The sequence below is a fragment of the Drosophila serrata genome, unplaced genomic scaffold (genome assembly GCF_035046125.1).
Source record: "Drosophila serrata isolate PLE 108 unplaced genomic scaffold, ASM3504612v1 contig_382, whole genome shotgun sequence".
NCBI classification, from domain to species: domain Eukaryota; kingdom Metazoa; phylum Arthropoda; class Insecta; order Diptera; family Drosophilidae; genus Drosophila; species Drosophila serrata.
The window spans coordinates 409,467-428,805 of record NW_028257280.1 but is presented as its reverse complement, the minus strand read 5'-3'; the positions used below and the strand labels follow the sequence as shown (position 1 = coordinate 428,805).

The following is a 19,339-nucleotide window of genomic DNA, read 5'->3' as shown; positions in this document are numbered from 1 at the left end:
CTGCCTATCGATAGCAGAAGGTCAAATAGCAAGTCACGCATCGCAATCGATGTAAACAAAAAATCAAACGTATAAACAACAACAACTTCCACAATCGTGTCCCAGCCGGCTTTAATTTCTTATCAAACGAAACATTTCCTTAAACGTCAATAAAGGTAAGTATTTTAGCCCTGCCAGTTGTCCCAGCTTCGGTTACCGACCAAACGATTCGTTACAGAATGGATAAGCGTGTCACAATCCTGCTGCCCAATGCCCGGCGGCAGAATGTGAGCGTCACGGCGAACATGACGTTGCTGGAGATCCTGGAGACGGCTTGCGCTAAGCACGGCTACGACAGCGAGGAGCACTGCCTTAAGTTTCACAACAAGGTGGTCAGCCTGACGCAGCAGTTCCGCTTCAGCGGACTTCCAAACAACTGTGTTCTAGAGATGGAGCCCACAGAGAAGCGGCGCGTACTGAGCAGCGTCGTTGTCTGTGTCCAATTGAGCGACGGAGCCCGGGAGCAAGGCGACTTCTCCCCCAACGACACTGTGTGGCAGGTGGTTCAGAAGCTGTGCGAGTCCCAGATTCTGGGTTATGAGAGTCCCATCATTGTCTACATGCGGAGTGAGGTCATCGGCCAGGAGCAAATGAGACAAACGACGTTAAAGTCACTGGGCATCCTTGAGGGGCGCGCTATGATGCGCCTAATTGACAAGAAGCCGGAGGAGCTGAGGATGCAGGCCAACGTGTACAAGCCGTCGGAGGTGAAGGCAAAGTCCATGGCGGATGATGACGACCAGCCCAGCACATCGCGATCGGCCATGGCGTCTGGCGGCAGGGGAGGCGGCGGCTTTGCTCTCACCAGCAATATGATCAAGAACCTTAAGCGAACTGCAACTGATGAACATGCCGCCAACGACACGGCCAAGCTCAACGAAAGAGCCGATTCGGAGGTGGAACCACAGGCAGAGGCTGCTCCAAAATACGACTGGGGCAGTGGCTCCGGATACTCCCTTGCCCATCGACAACAGCGGCAAAATCAGCTGGAAAGCAACGAGGGCGAGGAGAATCCTAGCCGAGCACCGCCGGTAGTCAATGTGATTGGGCCCCGGCATGCGGTGCTTTTCTCTCTGGACGAAACCAAGAAACAAGCGGACGACCTGCCAGACTCATTCTTCGACCTGACCGTGAACGACCTGAAGATGGTGCTGCGCGACCTGAAGCGCACATCCACAGGGGACGACGACGCCCCACTGCTGACGGCCAAGCTAAGGGAGCTGGAGCGCCAGAAGACCATGCTGGCGAAGCTGAATCAGTACAAGGACTGCGTGCTGCGCATCCAGTTCCCCGATCGCTTCGTCCTCCAGGGCATCTTCAAGCCGCACGAGCAGCTGGCCAAGGTGGAAGAGTTTGTGCGACAGTTTCTCGCCCAGCCCGGCGAGCAGTTTCACCTCTTCACCATCCCACCGAAGAAGGTGCTGCCGTCCAGTGAAACGCTACTTGAGCTGAATTTTGTGCCTAATGCTATTGTGCACTTCGGCTTCCTCAAGGACGGCCTTAACGCGGAGAGCAATCGCTTTGTACAGGACCAGTTCGTTGAACAGCTGACCTCGGAGGAGGGGGCGCACTACGCGGTGCAGAAGTACCGCCTTACTCGGGCGGCATCACCGGAGACTAATTTATAATAGGAAAATAGATGGCTTTAAGCGAACAGTTTGCGTGATATTAAATATGAATCCGCTTTATTTCTATAAATTTTGACAAATTTGTGATAACTTTGCCCATAAGATTATAAAATGAGTTGGTTAACTGGGGAACCTTAAAATAGTGTGAAATCTAGCTTGTTAAGCAATGCTAGAGCATATCCCGCTCTCGCAGGCCACTTCGTGATAAACAACCATATATGGATTGAGCCTTAATTAGCAGGAAGGGCGTGACCGTGTTGTTGTAGTGGCAGTGCAATTGGCTAGACATCTCTATAGTTTTGCCTGACGGTCATCATCCGGTGAAATTGGTAAGCTAGATAGCCCAGACGAGAACCCTTCGGTATTTGCCGGAAGCGATAAAGGAGCGCGGTAGTCCTTATTTGCTTTATCAAGAGCGCTCCCCAGGAACTGTACACCTTGAATCTGCTAAAGTCATACATAAATTCCTTCATAATAATTGTCAGTTTAATGTAACCCCAGCCTATAAAAAGAGCCTAATAATTAAGCTTTTAAACAGGGGCCTAAATGAGACTTTGAACATAATAGAGCGTAGGGCTTAAAGTTATTGAAAAAATCTGTCCAAACCATCAATTATTTACATTTATGATGGGGCTTAGTTGAAATTAAGATGAGAGCCTATTCTTGTGGCATGTTATGAAATTGCTTATAACTAAGCCAAATATGTTCTGTGTTGGTTTGTATTTTTTTGTTTTTGTATAATAATCAACCAATTAGTTATATATTTTACAGTTATCAGCAAGGCGAAGTACGGAGAGAGAGGGAAAGAGCGAACGAGAGCTGCGTTTTGCCTGAGAGTTTCTTCGGCTAACCGCGATAGCAACTTCGAATCCGACTCCGAATCGGTGTTCAGTCGTTGGCCGCGCGCCCCAGCAGCAAGTTAAGTTCCCAACCTGTCCAGGTGCTCGCGATCGTCGTCGCAGGTTGTAGTAAGTCTCCCGCTAACGCTTGGCTTTGGCAATGCAGGTCTTCTAGACGCTAAATACTCTGTATTATTGCTTCTGAGGCACTCGAGCCAAGGCAATATACATATGTATGTGCATCGCTGGATCGGGCTGTGTTACAAAATGAAATTAAATCGAGTGCTTAATTTGCTTAATATGGATAACATTGATTTGAACAGTGCTAAGTGTGTGTGCGTGTGTGTTGTAAATCGGTTTCGCGCTAATTTCGGCCAAAAGAGCGCCAGCTAACGAAATTAAAGCGTATCGAAAACAACTTTTACCTATGCTGCCGCTACCATTGCCAGTTTCAAAACGAGGCAGAACTGTTGTTGTTTGTTGGCCGAACGTGCTCAGCCGTCGCTATATAGTAGCCGCCTTGGCTCTTTCGGGGGCGTGGCACCTATGTAGTTGGCATGTGCGCAGCCGCTTCAAGTTGGCAGTGACAATAGACGGAGCGAACGGCGGCGGCTGAGGAAATTATGGAGCGCTGACCAACAAACCAAACAAACTAAAGAGAAAAAATAAGAAATAAATCTAAAGAAAAAAAAGCGTTGGCAATTGGAAAGTTGTTGTTATGCTCAGCGGAGCAAGCGAAGGAGTTGCCAAGGCGCGACATTATTTAGTTTGGAAAATATATCGGAATCCGCCGCTAGGCTAAATCGGTTCAGATGGAAAAGCCAATGCCTGGGAGTTGCATTACGAACACTTGAATTATATGCTTAAAACAGTTAACTAATTTCTTTAAATATATACTTAAATTATTCATAGTTGTGCAGAGTACAATTAATGTAAAATATCCACAGCAATAGCTTGAAAAATTCTATTTCAGTGGTCAAGCATATTTATTACAATTACAATTAATCAATTTACAAGTCTTGCAATGAAATTAACTTACAATTTTTTATTTTGAAATTTTAATTAAACCTGTAAACAAGTAAAATTAAATCACTGTCACGGATGTGGTTACAAACCTAGTGTCAGACTTTAAAAAGCAGTTAAACTTAATACATTAAAATGGTGTTAATCATATTTTTTCGCAAAAGCTTTGTTGGATAATCTTAGCTGACTGAATTGCCAAAAAATAGTTATAGACTTAAATGTGTGTGGTTAGCATTAATTAGGATTTCAAAATGAAAGAAAATAAACGTAAAGTTTTAACAGAAACAGCTTAGTTTTGAGTAAAATATAAAACGATTTTCTCTTATCAAGAAAAGAAGTAGCTTAGAGCTTATCTCCCATTAACTATTTTAGGTTGACAATGTAGTTTGGTAGATATTTTCTTCCTAGTAAATACTCGTATTTCAAGCCCCTACCACATGCAAAATAATGTAATAGCTTCAGATATATGATAACATTTTGGTTTCGTAATTATTTGGCTATGACAAACAAAAAAAAAAAAAAAACACAATTAAACATATAAAGGTATATTATAGACGCTGCCTCTGTCGGCGCCTACGCACTCCGTTCGCGTTTATCGGAACATCTCGGACGCGTCGTACCGTTACCAACGCTGTTACCGCCTCTGGACCGCCTTGGCCGTCTTCACTTTTACCGCTGAATAAGAGAGAGAGTGAGAGTGTTTACCCCGCTTATTTGCGTTTCTTGTGCTTACCGGTTTTATGTTTTATTTTCGGTATTTTCGTTTGCTTTCCCACTCTCATCGCCGACTGCTGCGGACTGCAAAAATAATTGATAAAATAATAAGTTCATTAAATTTAATTAAAGCAACTAGCCACTCCGCTTCCGATCTGCGGCACGAGTCGCGCTAATAAAAGTTTATTGTGCTTTCCTCAGTTTTCCTCTTTGTCGTCCACCGATTGTGCCGTGATTGTGCATTGCAGTGAGTGTGCTTGAGTGTGTGTCTCGGATCGTAAAGAAAAATTACACGCTATACGCATCCGACGAGGAAATTAACTAATCACAATCATTTCCGAAACGAGCGAGAGAGTGAAGAGGGGGATCTACCGAAAATTGAAAGCAACATTCGAGCGAGAAAGAAGCTGTGGCCAAAATGAACTTTTTTGTGATTGGCTTTCTGATCATGCAGGCGGCAAGTGAGTACGAGATGCAGTTTCATTTTCCATTTTCCAAATAATCGCTCTTCCTGTTGTTCCCGTAATTGCTTTTCACGGTTGTGTGTCGCTGATTTATTTTATTTTGGTTTCGGATAACATTAAATGCATTCATTCCTCGGGCATGGCAGCTGGCACAAGAAAAACAAATGACTTAGGCGACGAACTTTTCTCGAGTTTCGGGTTTGTGTCTTAAGTCTTTTCGCTCGAGCACAGCCGTTATCTCTTATGGTCAGGGGGACTCTTATGACACCTGGAATATGCCGTCATACTAGGCTTTTTGGATACGAACAGGTTGGTTCTCCATTGTGGATGTGAGTGAGTAGCAACAGTCGGTAATTGGCCAATTGCTCACCCCAAAATCCAATCTAATGCAATCGCTAAAGCGCGTCAAACACAAGAGGCATGCAATTCTATCTTGATTATAATGTCAATCATCATCAAGACAAGCCAGAAACTGCACTCGGAGAAATAGGCTATATTTATATTATATATAGCTATATTGTTTTACTTGCAGTTGCTCATAAGATGGAAATGAAAATCGAAAAGTAATTATTATTAAACTAAGACCAGCGTCACGAAACGAATTTGCTTTAATTGAAAAACTTTAAATGTATACCCTAGTTTACTCCCATTTAATACAATTCATCAGACAAGCATTTAAAATTCCAATCAATTAGAAGCCATGCAAAAAGAGCACCTAAAAACCTTATCTTGGCATTTGTTTATGCATATTTTTTGTTCATTCGATTCGAGAGGCTGCAGTTTATTGGCATCGCTTTTTATTTGAATTTAGTTTTGGTTTCTTCTTTGCCTCGCACGAGATGTATAAAACCTTGCTGAGAAAACCGGATTGCTTTTGGGTTAGTCACGGTGCCCATGGCGCGACCATTCTTGACCTGAAGTAATGTGCGGCTCATTAAGAACAGCTACACTCAACGCACACACACAATGTGTGTGTGGTATGTGGGCATATCTGGGTTGAAGGTAGCCCCCATTTAGGACTGCCACTTCACCCATTTACCAATTAATCAATTTGCAAATTCGTCGGACCTTCGTTCCAAAACTGTGCCTGCAGATTTGGTGGTGAGTGGAACGATGTTCCGATCTCGCCTCGATATGGCCAAAGGCCGGACGCGGACATGTCAGAATATCGGTCAAGATCGGCCCACCAAACACGGCTTGGCTGGGTGTTAACTTCGGCAATTTTCGCTGCCTAATTTGCATAAATTCACGCGGTGGTCGGTCGTCGTCAAGTTTGCTGACCTTTGTCTCGGGTCCAAAAAGAGAAAAGAGATCTGCAGAGAGGAGGGAGGAACCAGCCGCCTTGCCCTGCCCAAATCTTTTCCAATATTCCCATTGATGGCTTCATAAAGGTGACCCACCATTCGACCGACAATCGTGGGCCATGATTCATCAATATCGGTATGGCGACTCACCGATTTGTTGCCCGAACCTATTGAGATGCGTTGTTTCTCTTTTATGTTTTCTTTTACATTTGTATTTTATATTTTTCATGAGCCTCAGCTTTGTGGTCAATGACGCAGCAATTCAGTCTGAATCTCCAGTTGTTTCTGTTTCTGAGATTTTATATAACCCACGAGAGCCACATTCCTTTATGCAATACTTCTCGGCCTGGGCCTGGGCCTGGGCCTGGGCCTGGGACTGGGGCTGGGAAGACCCTTTTCCTGCTCCGGCTAATGGCCAATAGTGCGCATACGCCCCGTACGTTTGCCAATAATAAACATAAAAACATTATAAATGGGCTTTGGCCAAATGCATGCTCTCGACGGCAATTAGCTAATGTTTTTCTTGACTTAAGTAAACCCTTGGGCTCGAAAATGCATTTGGCGGCAATGCAACGGGGTCATCGAGTACTCACAAAATAATAAGGCAAAGAAATTGCATTGTCATTTCAAATTGGTCAATAAGTAAAAGGCTGCTCGGGAGCCGGTATTTTGCAAAGTGAAAGGCGAACAGAAAGGCATCTCTGGGTGCACTAATGAAAACATAAATTAAAGAAGATATACATGAATTTAAAACAAAAAGGGAATGGGCTTCAGTGAGGCATTGAAATAAGTGGGGAGTAAGGAGTAATGCTGGCCAAATATTACAATAGGGAATCAAATAGTGTAAACCCAAAATGAATAATTACAATTAACTGATCAATGAAATAATTATTATATATATATTATAACAGATTTTAAGGTTTAGGCAAGGCTTATAAGGTTCAGAGCAATTTCCCTGAGTGTCTGAAGCGACTTCCGGCTGTGCTTATTTTCACACGAAGAGGGTCCTGTCCTTTCCCCTACGTTTTGGCGCTGTAGACACTTTGTAGCCTCGTTTTGTTTGCAATTAGGAATAAATTAATGCATGATTATCACCTCCATTGTCTTCGCCTAACAGACTCACATGATATGTCGCTTGGCACCATCTCGATTGTCTGTTGTTTTGGGGCATTATTTCGGAGCAAAGAGCACGCAACTCGCTCACGTAAGACCTTCGCCTCGGAGATGCTGCATTGCTTTTGGGGGCATCTCATCTCCGGACTGAAGACTTGCATTCCATTCCACACCTCTAGCACCACCTCTACCTACTGCTGCTGTTGTTGACTTATTGTTGTTACCCACACGAGTCGGAGCCCTCCAAATTGCAATTTAATTCGATGGCTTGAAGTGGCTTTGTCAAAAGTTTTGTCAGTCGGAGCTCTTCTTTTGTTGGGCCTATCGCTCACTGTCAAGACCATCGTTCAATTAACATAATTAACCCGGCGCAGGGGGGGATTAGCGACTCGCCGTTTTGAGGCTGACACTTTGGAGATCTCCGAGACACAATCTCCGTCTAACCCGGAGCTGGTGCCGTGCGATAATGGTTTCATTCGGACAGGGGCAAGGTCACAGTACACAACACATGGGTAAATAGAATTTATTTTATTTCTTTTGTAGAGGCTAGAAATGTTTTACTCTGAATAAATCAAAGAAAACTAAATAATAATAAATAATTAACCTAAATAAATAATTAACCTTTCACTTTGTAATTTTTTGGGGTACCGAAACTTAAATCGATCATGACTAAGTCAAAGAACAATTAATTTCGATTCGGAAAGCTGTTCTGAGTTTTTGTTAGGTTAATAAATCTGCATACTCAATTTACAATCTAATTTTTTGTAAATTTTTGACAATTTTAACGATGTAACCCCTTATAAAATTTGGAAAATATCTAAAAAAAAAATTGTTCTTCAAAATATGGCTAGAAAGATTCGCCTGTTGATGCTGATTAAGAATATATATGATTTATGGGGTCGGAAACGACTCCTTCATGCCGTTTGAAGCTTCTGACTAAAATGATAATACCATTATTGACATTTTTGTTCTTCAAATCAAATGTTAAAAAACTCACAAATAAGCCAAAAATGCGTTAATCTTAATTTGGAAAGCTTTAAGTTAGTTTTTGTAATTAATAAATCTGCATACTCAATTTAAAATCTTGAAAAATGAAATTTTTTTTGTCAATTTTTGACAATCGATGCAAACCTTTATGAAATTTGTAAAATATTGAAAAAATTAAATTTTTGTCGGACATGGCTAAAAAGACTCTCCTGTCGATGCTGATCAAGAATATATATCATTTATGGGGTCGGAAATGACTCCTTAACAGACTTTCAAGCTTTTGATTAAAGTTATTATACCCTGCAAAGGTATAAAGATCTTTGAAGCAAGGTCAGGACTGCTCTTAAAAACTCCATTAAGTGGGGCTTTGAATTCTCATTGTAATTGGTTAAATCGGAAAAGTGTCTGCCCAGACACTTGAACAATAGAAAAAAAACAATCTCTTAATCTAAACTTTGAATTCAGCTTAAAATAAGCTAGAGCAAGGTCAGGGACACAAGTTAAGACTCTATAGTAAATATATTATGGATTTCTCCTGCAAATAGGAAGGAGAGCCATCCGCGTAATGAGCCAAATTAAGGAGAAATGGAAAGTTAGCCGCAGAGAAAATAAGGAAAAAAAGGGAAAGGTTGTCGCCCCAAAAGAGCCTTCGTTTCTCGCAAAAAAATAATAATAATAAAAATAAAGAAACATTGACAATGAGATAAAAAGATTGACTGTAAAGTGTTTTGGCAACAATGGAATGCTCAGCCTTTAAATATGAGTGCAGAATATAAAAAGGGAAACCGCTTGGAGAGGCGTTGGTTTGGGTTAAGGTTTGACCACGGCCTAGGCCACAGATGTGAGACGTCTGATAATTAATACACAATATTTGCATTTGGGAGATCATCAAATTGAATTAACGCTCGGCCGCCGCCAGTTTGTGTTTCAGATTCAGATTCAGTTTCGGTTTAGGTTTCGGTTTCGGTTTCGCTTTCAGTTTGTGTTTTAAGTGCCAGTCTCCGGACTGAGCAATTAATATCAATGTTTTTTGGAGGCGAGATGACCCACTTTCGCGGCGCAGGTGCTAACTAGGCAGGGAAGCTGACTAGCTGGTTCGCTGGGGCTGGGGCTGGGGCTGGGGCTGGGGCTGGGGCTGAGCTGTATGTCATCTTTTGAGGAAAGTAACTAGAGACAGTGGTCAATGGCTTGTCTTCGCCGGCATTCCCACTGCCCCACGTGCATATTTATGCCTCATTATTTGCTTAGTTTGGATTTCTATTTGACCACGATGCCAGCCGGGCCGCCACCGCCGCAACGAGATGAGGAGAGAAAGCGTTCGGCGTCGTCGATCGCCTGTGACTAACTGCAAGCTGTCGTTGGATATGTACATATATCCGCTGCTCCTCCCCCGCCTCCTCCTCCGACATTTTGCTCTCCTCCAGCTTGTGCAGTTTTCCCTAGCTAATTGCTGGTTTCCCTTGCCATTTGCAGGCGTCATTAAAATAACTGCTCGCCCACACGGCGTATGCGTAATGCAAATCCAAGTAAAAGTTTGATTATGAGTCTATAATTATGCCTTAATATTCAATATTCAATTTGTGGAGTGACCGACAGAATGCTATGGTTGATGACGATGACGATGGCGATGGCGATGAGGAAGTGACCACATGGGAGCGCTCTCTGAACTTCCAGAGATGGCCAAACAACGCCTTGGCATGCTGACACTTCATTAGGCGGGGCGCGTTATAAAACTAGCTCAATTTTCCTTGAACTGAACTGCAAAAAACAGAGTGTTTGACCGGACTCCGACCCGTAGCGGCTCTGCACTCAGACAAAAGGTTTATTTATTTTTCATTATTATTAAAAGTGTTTAAGAAGAAAGAAATGTTTCCTTGCAACAAATAAGTGCTTCTCATCATGTTCTTAGCAACATTTTCCTAGAAAATGATGGACCCCAACTTTCTTAGTTTTTATACCCTTGCAGGGTATTATAATTTCAGTCAGAAGTTTGCAACGCAGTGAAGGAGGCACCTCCGACTATATAAAGTATATATATTCTTGATCAGGATCAACAGCCGAGTCGATCTAGCCATGTCCGTCTGTCCGTCTGTCCGTCTGTCCGTCTGTCCGTCTGTCCGTCTGTCCGTCTGTCCGTTTCTACGCAAACTAGTCTCTCAGTTTTAAAGCTATCTGAATGAAACTTTGTAGTTAGCCTTCTATATACTCTCACTCGTATATATGTCGGAACGGGCCGGATCGGACGACTATATCATATAGCTGCCATAGGAATGATCGGAAAATTTTTACAAAAAAAATTTTAACATTTTCAGTTTTCAATAGAATTGGATCAAATTTGAGATATAGCCATTTTACTATACTCTACAATTTTGTATAAAATTTTATGAAAATCGGACTACTATATCATATAGCTCCCATAGGAACGGTCGAGAAATTAATACAATTAAAAATTATAACTTTTTCAGTTTTCAACAGATTTTCATCAAATTTGAGGTGTAGCCATTTTATATTAGTCTTAAATTTTGTGTCAAATTTCATGAAAATCGGACGACTATATCATATAGGTGCCATACAAACTATTGTTTGATGTAGAAGAAAAATGGAAATCTGTGAACGAAAAGCTGCAAATATAATATGTATAGGTGAATGAAATGAAAGCAGGTATTACTTCATTGTTTTTTAACACAAATATATATAATTTATATGGTATGGATTCCTAGTCATAGAATTTCTATCTGCAAGGATATATAAACTTCGGCGTGCCGAAGTTAGCTTCCTTTCTTGTTTACAGATAAGATTACCTTCCTTCTTATTACACCTTTTACAATGCTAATCTTTTATGTTGTTTTTAAATAATAATTATATAAAACATGACATTAGCATTTTTGACCTAAAATTTTCAGTAATAAATCAGTGAAATCTCACTTTTTCGCCCAGTGTGGTAGCTTTGGCGATTACCACAATTGGAGACATAATGGCCAGCCATTAGCCGCCTTAGAATCGGTTTCAAATGCTCGGCCCCATGAATATGGATATGGATGTACTGCTAACGACGGCGTTTATGTGGATCAGAGGGGGAATTTTGAAAGAATCCATTCGAGACACGTATTACATGTCCCACTTGATGGGCTAACAATTTAATTTAAACCCAGAGACGCGCGCAATATTAAAGTATCTTCCACTTTGTTCAGGTCAACCGAGTGCTGAGAGGTGCTCTCCATAAAGCTTGGTTAACTAACCCCGGCCTCAGGTAATTTGCAATGAGTCTCAATTGCTTGTGTCATAAGGAAGTGGTATGCTTGTGGTTGGGCTATCATAATGGCTCCGTTCACGACATGGTAAATGGTAAATGGTAAATCGATTATGGCCAAGTTAGAGATCGGTTCGAGAATGCGACGAGTCGCAACTTGGTTTTATTGCGGTTGGATTGGGCCATCTCCTCTAGCCCAATCTGGGTCATTCTGCGGTCACACCCTAGGACGGTAGATGACAGACAGAGAAGCCTCACATATATTCATTCAGGTTGTATCAAGATTTAAGCGGGCAATCCGCACATCAATCAAGAGACATACCTCAGTCATGCCATTCGATGCGGGGTAACTTTTATAAACATTAAAAACTCCGATGCTTGGCGGAGATAATATTTAAATGACATGTAAATCTAACCTTAGCACAGCGAATTGTCAGCTCCACCCACTTTAACAAATCAATATTACTTATAATAGCAATAACAATTGGCTCTGGGTTTTTATCTGTGGTTATGGTATTATAGAGAAAACAACACAGAAGCCCCCTCCCTCCTCCTGAACTCCCCCAACACTCACCATAATATTAAACATTTAACTTGAAAGAGAAACCATCATTACGTTTTGTATTATATCGAACGACTATCCTATTCTGTGTTTGCTTTTTCTATTCTTCTATTTATAGGATTGGCTTGCGGGACCTGTGTTTTATCCTCCGATTTCGGTTTCATAATCGATTGTAACTTCAAAAAGTCTGGACTGTTTCGAGTACGAAATTTGGGTGGCCTAAAGGCCCATTTCGGTTTAGGTAAATCTCCCAACTCCAACTCCAACTTCACCTACTCTGTCATCTATCATCTGTCACCTATTTTCCCCATTTTCCCAGTGTATATATCCAAGGTACCGAAATAGTCCAAGGTGACTGTAATTGTAGTGTTCGAGTACAACTAATTGCCCGAGCAATCGAACTCGGCTTGAACTCAAACGCACCGCGACTAGCGATTAAGTAAATCATTAATGCATTAATGCCAATGTCAGACCTCTCGGTAGACCGATAGATAGATAAGTGGAGCAAACGTGAAGCACAGAAAAGTCAAGAAAAAAAACCTGAAGATTGACCTGTAGTTCACTTATCAGGGGCACCGAAGAGGGGTCGTTACCACTTTACGGCTGAAAACAGCATTAACAGATCATATTTAGTAAATCGAAATTCTTCTAACACAAAAAAAAAACAAAGACTAACTTGGACTTGACTTGTCTTTTTATAATTAAGAAGTTTTTGCAGATCTAGATCGAGTCAGATAAACCATTAAATATTTTTTGTTTAAATCCATATTAATCAAGGAATTTTGTTCACAGATAAATAAATGACAATTTGTTTAAAATATTTATGGTACATTTTTATACCCTTGCAGGGTATTATAATTTCAGTCAGAAGTTTGCAACGCAGTGAAGGAGGCACCTCCGACTATATAAAGTATATATATTCTTGATCAGGATCAACAGCCGAGTCGATCTAGCCATGTCCGTCTGTCCGTCTGTCCGTCTGTCCGTCTGTCCGTCTGTCCGTCTGTCCGTCTGTCCGTTTCTACGCAAACTAGTCTCTCAGTTTTGAAGCTATCTAAATGAAACTTTGCAGTTAGTCTTCTATATACTCTCACTCGTATATATGTCGGAACGGGCCCGATCGGACGACTATATCATATAGCTGTCATAGGAATGATCGGAAAAGTTTTACAAAAAAAATTATAAAATTTTTAGTTTTCAACAGAATTTGATCAAATTTAAGATATAGCCATTTCATATTATTCTACAATTTTGTGTAAAATTTTATGAAAATCGGACGGCTATATCATATAGCTCCCATAGGAACGATCGAGAAATTAATTCAATTAATAAGTATAACATTTTCAGTTTTCAACAGATTTTCATCAAATTTGAGATATAGCCGTTTTATATTATTCTACAATTTTGTGTAAAATTTTATGAAAATCTGACTAATATATCATATAGCTCCCATAGGAACGATCGAGAAATTTGAGAGGAATGAGAATGGCGGTGGCTGTTGTCGGAAGACTGACAATCGCGGTGGCGATAACATTTTTAGTTTTCAACAGAATTTAATCAAATTTGAAATATAGCCATTTCATATTATTCTAAAATTTTGTGTAAAATTTTATGAAAATCGGACTACTATATCATATAGCTCCCATAGGAACGATCGAGAAATTAATACAATTAAATTTATAACTTTTTTAGTTTTCAGCTGATTTTCATAAAATTTGAGGTAAAGCCATTTTATATAAGTCTTAAATTTTGTGGCAAATTTCATAAAAATCGGACGACTATATCATATAGGTGCCATACAATCGATCGTTTGATGTAGAGGAAAAATGCAAATCTGTGAATGTAAAACTGCAAATATAATATGTATAGGTGAATGAAATGAAAGCAGGTATTACTTCATTGTTTTTTAACACAAATATATATAATTTATATTGTATGGATTCCTATTCATAGAAGTTCTATCTGCAAGGGTATATAAACTTCGGCGTGCCGAAGTTAGCTTCCTTTCTTGTTTTAGGATATTTTTGGTACAGTCTATTAGGTAACAGGTTTTTAAGTCAAGAATATTTTAAATACTTTGTAAATTCATTGTAAATTACCTACAAAATCGAGAGATTTAAAGTATTCCTAATTAAAAGTATACAAATTTTAAAATTCACTCTTGTTTTTACACAAAATATCAAAAAGAGTTACGCAAATTTGGTGGGCTGAGCCGTACACCTATCCATTGACCCCTTTTATTAATGGATCCGATCCTAACCAGACTTTGTGCACATACCAACCGAGCAGATGCAAGACTTTGATAAAGCTAAGACCCTCGGCCGGCAAATGGACTTACCACGTGAAGGGAAAACAAGGGTCATTAATTAACACATCATTGCCCAACCCTCTCTTGGCCACGTTTGTAAAGTGTGATTGATGGGCCCGACTTAACCCTCAAACCTTTGCCCACCGTATTGCAGGTTTCAGCCTGGGCGATGAGCTGGGCTTTCCGGAGTCGCTGGGCAATGTGGAGAGCGATCGCCGACGAGCCATTAGCTACAAGAACGGAGCTCCACCGGATTTGGTGGGCGTGCTTCCCTCCACCCAGCAGCAGGTGGGTTCACTCAGTGGATAAATGTATGCCAATCGTCATAATGTACTTGAATCTGGTTATATCTCTTCGTAGGCCAATACCCCGATCCAAAAACCCTTACCGGAGAAGAGAATCAGTTCACGCTCCACCGGGGCAGCGGCTTACAACCTTCAGCAAGTTCAGCAACAGCAGCAGCAACAGCAGCAGCAGCAGCAACTAAAACTGAAACAGCAGCTTTTGCTACTGCAGCAGCAGCAACAACAACAGCAAGCACAGCAGGCCCAACTGATGACCGAAGCGCGTCCCCTTCCCTTGGGTGTTCCCGCCTTCCGACCCATTCCGAAGAAACAGCAGCAGGAGGTCGCAGCTCCTGGTCCGGCTCCAACTACGGCGGAGAGGCGGGTAGCTGTGGACACCCCAGAGCCCAGGGTCAGTGTCAACAACAAGCTGATAAGTGCCAACGATAAGCCTGTGAGTAAAAAGTTTCAGTTCACTTTGTAAATTTTCCTAGTAATTATTTGTACTTACAGCACTCTAACCGCACCTTCCACGTGGCCAATCCGGTGGTCTCCCAGCCCGTGGCCGTCCCTGTGTTCCAGGCCATGCCAGCCTCCATTGCCCGCATCGCCAATGTGGGAAAGGAGCACCGAACGGTGTCTAATCATCCGAACTACTTGCAGTTCGAGGAGCCCAAGTTCGATCTAAAGGATGTGACCGTGGAAGAGCTGGCCGCAGCGGCCAATGTCACCGTGGACACCATCAAACACGCCATCTATGTGCGAGAGCAGCAACTCAAGGCGGAGCACCGGGCCCAACTGGCGGCTAAGCTGCGAGAGGAGTTTATGCGCACCTCCACCGTAAAAACTACGACGACGACGACAACTAGCACACCACGTCCTCAGAAGGCACTGGCCGAGCACAAGGTGTCGAAGGTGGGATGTTTAGTATTAAATTAAATGTTTTATATATTCTAACACACTTTTATGCAAAACCGAAGGTAATGAACGCCCCCAAGGAATATTATCCCGTGGGCTACGAAAAGAACTTTGACGACAATTTCAAATCGAAAGTGGATCTGCCACCGACAAGCTTTACCTGTGCCAAGCAGAAGCACTTTCCGGGTCTTTATGCCGATACGGATTTGGGCTGCATGGTAAGTTATATCCTATCTACCATGTCACAAAAGAAAAAAATAAAAATATCCCGTTCAGGTCTTTCATGTGTGCGCCCTCACCGACGACGGGATGGTGCGGAAGTCCTTCCTCTGCCCAGAGAACACCTTGTTTGACCAGACGATCCTCAAGTGCAACTGGTGGTTCTACGTGGACTGCAGCTCCAGCACTAGCATATACGACTCGAACATTCCGATCTCGAAGAGCTACCAACTGATGAAGTCCCTCACATACTTCTCGAAGTTCGCCGGCGGTCAGCGGCAGGGTCAGGAGCAAGATGGCGCCAAGGATGAGAACGCTTTAGACATTGACTCGTTGCGGGAGTCGATGGAGGGCGTGTCGCGGCGCCAGGAGCAGATCAAGAAGGCGGAGCAGCGCGATGCCGAGGAGAGGGAGCAGCGCAGTCGGCCGAAGGAGGACCATGAGCATGTGGTGCCAGCGGAGGGAGAACAGCGTCTGTCCAACTAGGCTTCAGAGCCCCATCCACGCTATCTGAGATCTAGGTTAAGTGTTCACGATCGAGCATCTCTGGTCGGTTAGCCGTACGTAGTCAAGTCTTGCTCTTTGCTCCACGAGCCAATGGGTTTCCTGTAGTCGTTTCTTATCAATTCCAGTGGCAGCTCCTGCGCAGAGAAATAAGTCCCCGAAACGTTGATTTTTAAAAATTTACAGTCAATGATTTTTTCCTCTGTGTAGTCCCATTTTTCCTCTACTCCTGAGCGCCCTTAGATGTAGTCCTTGATAGCCCCTTAATTAAATAATCTCTAGTAAAGCCCCAGGCAATAGGGTTTGGTCGGTTAATGTTATTACGTGTTACTATTTATTTATTGTACAAGTATTTCGCGACAATTAAACATTGTTTTTCACCATAATAATGATTTGAACTTGTCCTTTTATTTATGACGCAGAAACCGTTGCAGTTTCGTTAGTTTGAGCACTCACTACGTGGGGAAAATAGTTTCCGTAGGAGTACCAATTAATAATTGCATTGTAGTTTTAAGACCAGATATCAAAATATCAAAACAATAAACGAATTAAATGTTCTTATCCTAAACAGTTTATTGAGTAACTTATTATTTTCATAATTTATGTTATTTGGATGAATGTGCGCTGCACAAGCAATACGAAAATTAGTTGGTTGCGGAGCCAATGCCAGTCAGCTCCTGCAGCTCCTTGAGCAGATACTTGTTGTACTCCTTGTGGTTGATGGGGCCAACGGACTGCACAGTAAGCTTGTTACGAGTCATGTCGCCATACACCTCGTTCTTGCAGCGCAGCTTAAAGATGTGAGAAGTGAAGTTGAGGGAAGAGAAGATCTTTTCGGCCTTGGCGGCGTCGTTCTCCAGGGCCTCGCCGACTTCCTGCGAAGTGTGTCCCAGCAGCTGCTCGCCGATCTCGCTGAAGCACGTTACCCAACGATTGGAAGTCCAGTCGCCAATGCTCATCTGCAGTTCAAAATGTAAATTGGTTTAGTAAAATTCATCGTATATTTCCCAATCCTTGTACTCACGTTGACCAGAAGGCGGTATTTGAAGTTCGGATAGAGCGCGTTGCAGCGCTCACAGCGGTACTGTTCGTTGCCCTCATCCACAACCTTCTTGTTGCAGTCGGTCTGAGGGCAGGCGCGGTAATAGGAGTTCTCCTGCTTGACAACGTTCACCACCGCCTTGCACTGGAAATAGTCGGGCTTGTCGCCACAGCCTAGATTGCGGATCTGTATATCCTTCAGTGTCATCCAGTCGGTGGAGTAGGAACCTCCGCCCGTGAGCGCTGAGACCATGTTGGCGATATTATCCCCGCCGCCATTATCGAACCAACCGCGCAGCTTGTGGGCCTCGGGTATGTCCGGATTGATCTTCATGATGGAGCCACCGCCAAGACTCAAACTCTTGCCGCCGTTAAACTCATTGATGCGTGTGCCTTTGACCAAGATAACGGGCTGTACATGGCCGTCAAAGTTGACGGCATCATCACCCCAGAGGGTCAGATTAATAGCTGAGCTGCTCATGTCCACTAGGGTGAGTTCTCGCTTCTTGAACTCTTTGTTGGTGGTGCGCGAAACAAAGGACTGCAGCTCGCCCACCTCCTTGCAAATGCCAATCGTGTCCACTGCTGCCTTGTTCTCCATTCCCGCCACCTCGGAAATGGGCACTAAGTTGTACTTGATGTCCGGAATGGCGCCGTCGTCAGGATCCTCGCACAGCTGCACGACCGTCTCACCGGTAAAGGTCATCTCGTATGGGTTGTTAAGCTGCGAGAACTGCTTGTTCGCAGGTTTCAGCTGGCACTTGGAGAAGAAGTAGACGCTATCCACTTGGATCAGATCAAAGAACTTGTCACACTGCTCCTTGAAGGCTGTGGCCCTGATCTCGCCCGATTCGTCCATGAGATCCATACTAAAGAGCTTACCCTCGCCGCGGGGGTTGCTCCAGGTGCGCACTGCAGTCTTGGAGGTCACGCGCGCCTTGATAACCCACTTGTTCTGATAGGGACTCAGGCTAGAAATGGGGTGCGTCATTCCGCTGTTGATCGATGCGTTCATCGAAATGTTATTGTTGTTATTATTGTTGTTCTTAAAGGCGGGCTCCTTTTTGACAGCAGTAGCAGCCTGAGGAGGTGCTGCCTTTGGCGCCATATCCTGTTTGGAGGCATTCTCGTAGGTGACTGGCTCACCGATTTTAACCTTCACTTCGGCGCCAGCATTGAGAACCGTCAATTCCGAGATGATCAGCACGCGCCTGAAATAGAAGTTTGGTTCAGTTCTAGCGCTTGGAAAAACTCTACTAGGTTGCAACTTACTTGCCAGCGCCGTCCTTGCCCACCATGGAGGTCACATACTTGTCCAACTGCACAATGGTGAACTCGTCCAGCTGGCCCTTGTGCTGCATCTCGTTCAGCTGACTGGCCAGCATGGCGTAGCTGTTAAAGTACTTTCCGTCAGAGATCAAGATGCGATAGCGCTCAGAGTCGGCGTTGCTGTTGATTTTCTTGATCGCCAAAATCTGGAGCACTGGCTTGGAGACGTCCTCGCCATGCATGATGCGCTGTGCCCACCGTACATATTTTCATATCAAATTTTTTATTTCTGAATGTCATACTTACAGCAATGACTCCTGAAGACAACGACGCGTAGCCCATCTTGTTTGTTAATAATTAAAAACAGTTCAATTTCACAAGCAAATATAATTTCACATAAATGCAGTTCGAGGGTTGGGCGCTAAGTGAAGCCCGAAGAGGCGGGAAGGGCAGCTTGTTCGTTTTGAATCATTGGTTCGTGGCGCAAATGGAACTAGTTCCTTTCGGGGCTGCCAGCAGTACAGTGATTCGTCGGTTGCACGTACACGACAATATTAGGATAATTTTAACTCGTTATGAATTTCTATGTTTAGTGTATTGAAAATATACAACATTTCTACTATCACAAACCATATTTTTGCCTTCAATCAAATCAGAAGTTGTTTTGTTTTACGATATTCATATATATTAAATATTAAATTGATATTATTCAATTTGTGTTGCCTTTACGAAGTGAATTAAATCATACACATATCCTAAAATCAGCGGTGAGTGTCTCGGATGGAACTGGTTCCAGTTGGAGCAGCGTGTTAGGTAGTACAGTGATTCGTCGCTTACACGTATTACACAATATCACTATAATTTTGACTGGAT

General features: G+C 42.9%; 3 protein-coding genes and 1 long non-coding RNA gene across 4 annotated transcripts; 2 read left to right on the top strand and 2 right to left on the bottom strand.

Annotated features, from left to right (window-relative positions):
• The first annotated feature begins 17 nt into the window (after window positions 1-17).
• On the top strand, window positions 18-1,737 carry LOC110186471 (tether containing UBX domain for GLUT4). The gene is made up of 2 exons (XM_020955658.2): window positions 18-155; window positions 218-1,737. The coding sequence occupies exon 2, from the start codon at window positions 219-221 to the stop codon at window positions 1,665-1,667; it is 1,449 nt and encodes a 482-aa protein (XP_020811317.2). The 5' UTR covers window positions 18-155; window position 218; the 3' UTR covers window positions 1,668-1,737.
• A 1,736-nt stretch (window positions 1,738-3,473) lies between these two features.
• On the bottom strand, window positions 3,474-6,045 carry LOC147642534 (uncharacterized). Its single transcript, XR_015273257.1, has 2 exons — window positions 4,263-6,045; window positions 3,474-4,204 (listed from the first exon to the last, which is right to left on the bottom strand). It is a non-coding gene; the product is annotated as an uncharacterized LOC147642534 (long non-coding RNA).
• mtg (mind the gap) lies at window positions 4,200-16,724 on the top strand. The gene is made up of 7 exons (XM_020955661.2): window positions 4,200-4,704; window positions 12,042-12,164; window positions 14,386-14,519; window positions 14,592-14,969; window positions 15,029-15,430; window positions 15,496-15,651; window positions 15,710-16,724. Exons 1-7 carry the CDS (start codon window positions 4,662-4,664, stop codon window positions 16,136-16,138), a joined length of 1,665 nt encoding a protein of 554 aa, XP_020811320.2. The 5' UTR covers window positions 4,200-4,661; the 3' UTR covers window positions 16,139-16,724.
• LOC110186474 (replication protein A 70 kDa DNA-binding subunit) lies at window positions 16,705-18,932 on the bottom strand. The gene is made up of 4 exons (XM_020955660.2): window positions 18,773-18,932; window positions 18,470-18,714; window positions 17,181-18,408; window positions 16,705-17,115 (listed from the first exon to the last, which is right to left on the bottom strand). Exons 1-4 carry the CDS (start codon window positions 18,806-18,808, stop codon window positions 16,801-16,803), a joined length of 1,824 nt encoding a protein of 607 aa, XP_020811319.2. The 5' UTR covers window positions 18,809-18,932; the 3' UTR covers window positions 16,705-16,800.
• Window positions 18,933-19,339: the final 407 nt, after the last annotated feature.

Excerpts from the sequence above, each read along its gene's own strand:
- LOC110186471 (XM_020955658.2), top strand. The coding sequence starts at position 219 with ATGGATAAGCGTGTCACAATCCTGCTGCCCAATGCCCGGCGGCAGAAT.
- mtg (XM_020955661.2), top strand. The coding sequence starts at position 4,662 with ATGAACTTTTTTGTGATTGGCTTTCTGATCATGCAGGCGGCAA. Across the intron at positions 14,520-14,591 it reads TTCCCTCCACCCAGCAGCAG|GCCAATACCCCGATCCAAAA; the intron begins GTGGGTTCACTC and ends ATCTCTTCGTAG. Across the intron at positions 15,431-15,495 it reads CCGAGCACAAGGTGTCGAAG|GTAATGAACGCCCCCAAGGA; the intron begins GTGGGATGTTTA and ends GCAAAACCGAAG.
- LOC110186474 (XM_020955660.2), bottom strand. The coding sequence starts at position 18,808 with ATGGGCTACGCGTCGTTGTCTTCAGGAGTCATTGCT. Across the intron at positions 18,409-18,469 it reads GGCAAGGACGGCGCTGGCAA|GCGCGTGCTGATCATCTCGG; the intron begins GTAAGTTGCAAC and ends CTTCTATTTCAG. Across the intron at positions 17,116-17,180 it reads AATACCGCCTTCTGGTCAAC|ATGAGCATTGGCGACTGGAC; the intron begins GTGAGTACAAGG and ends TTTGAACTGCAG.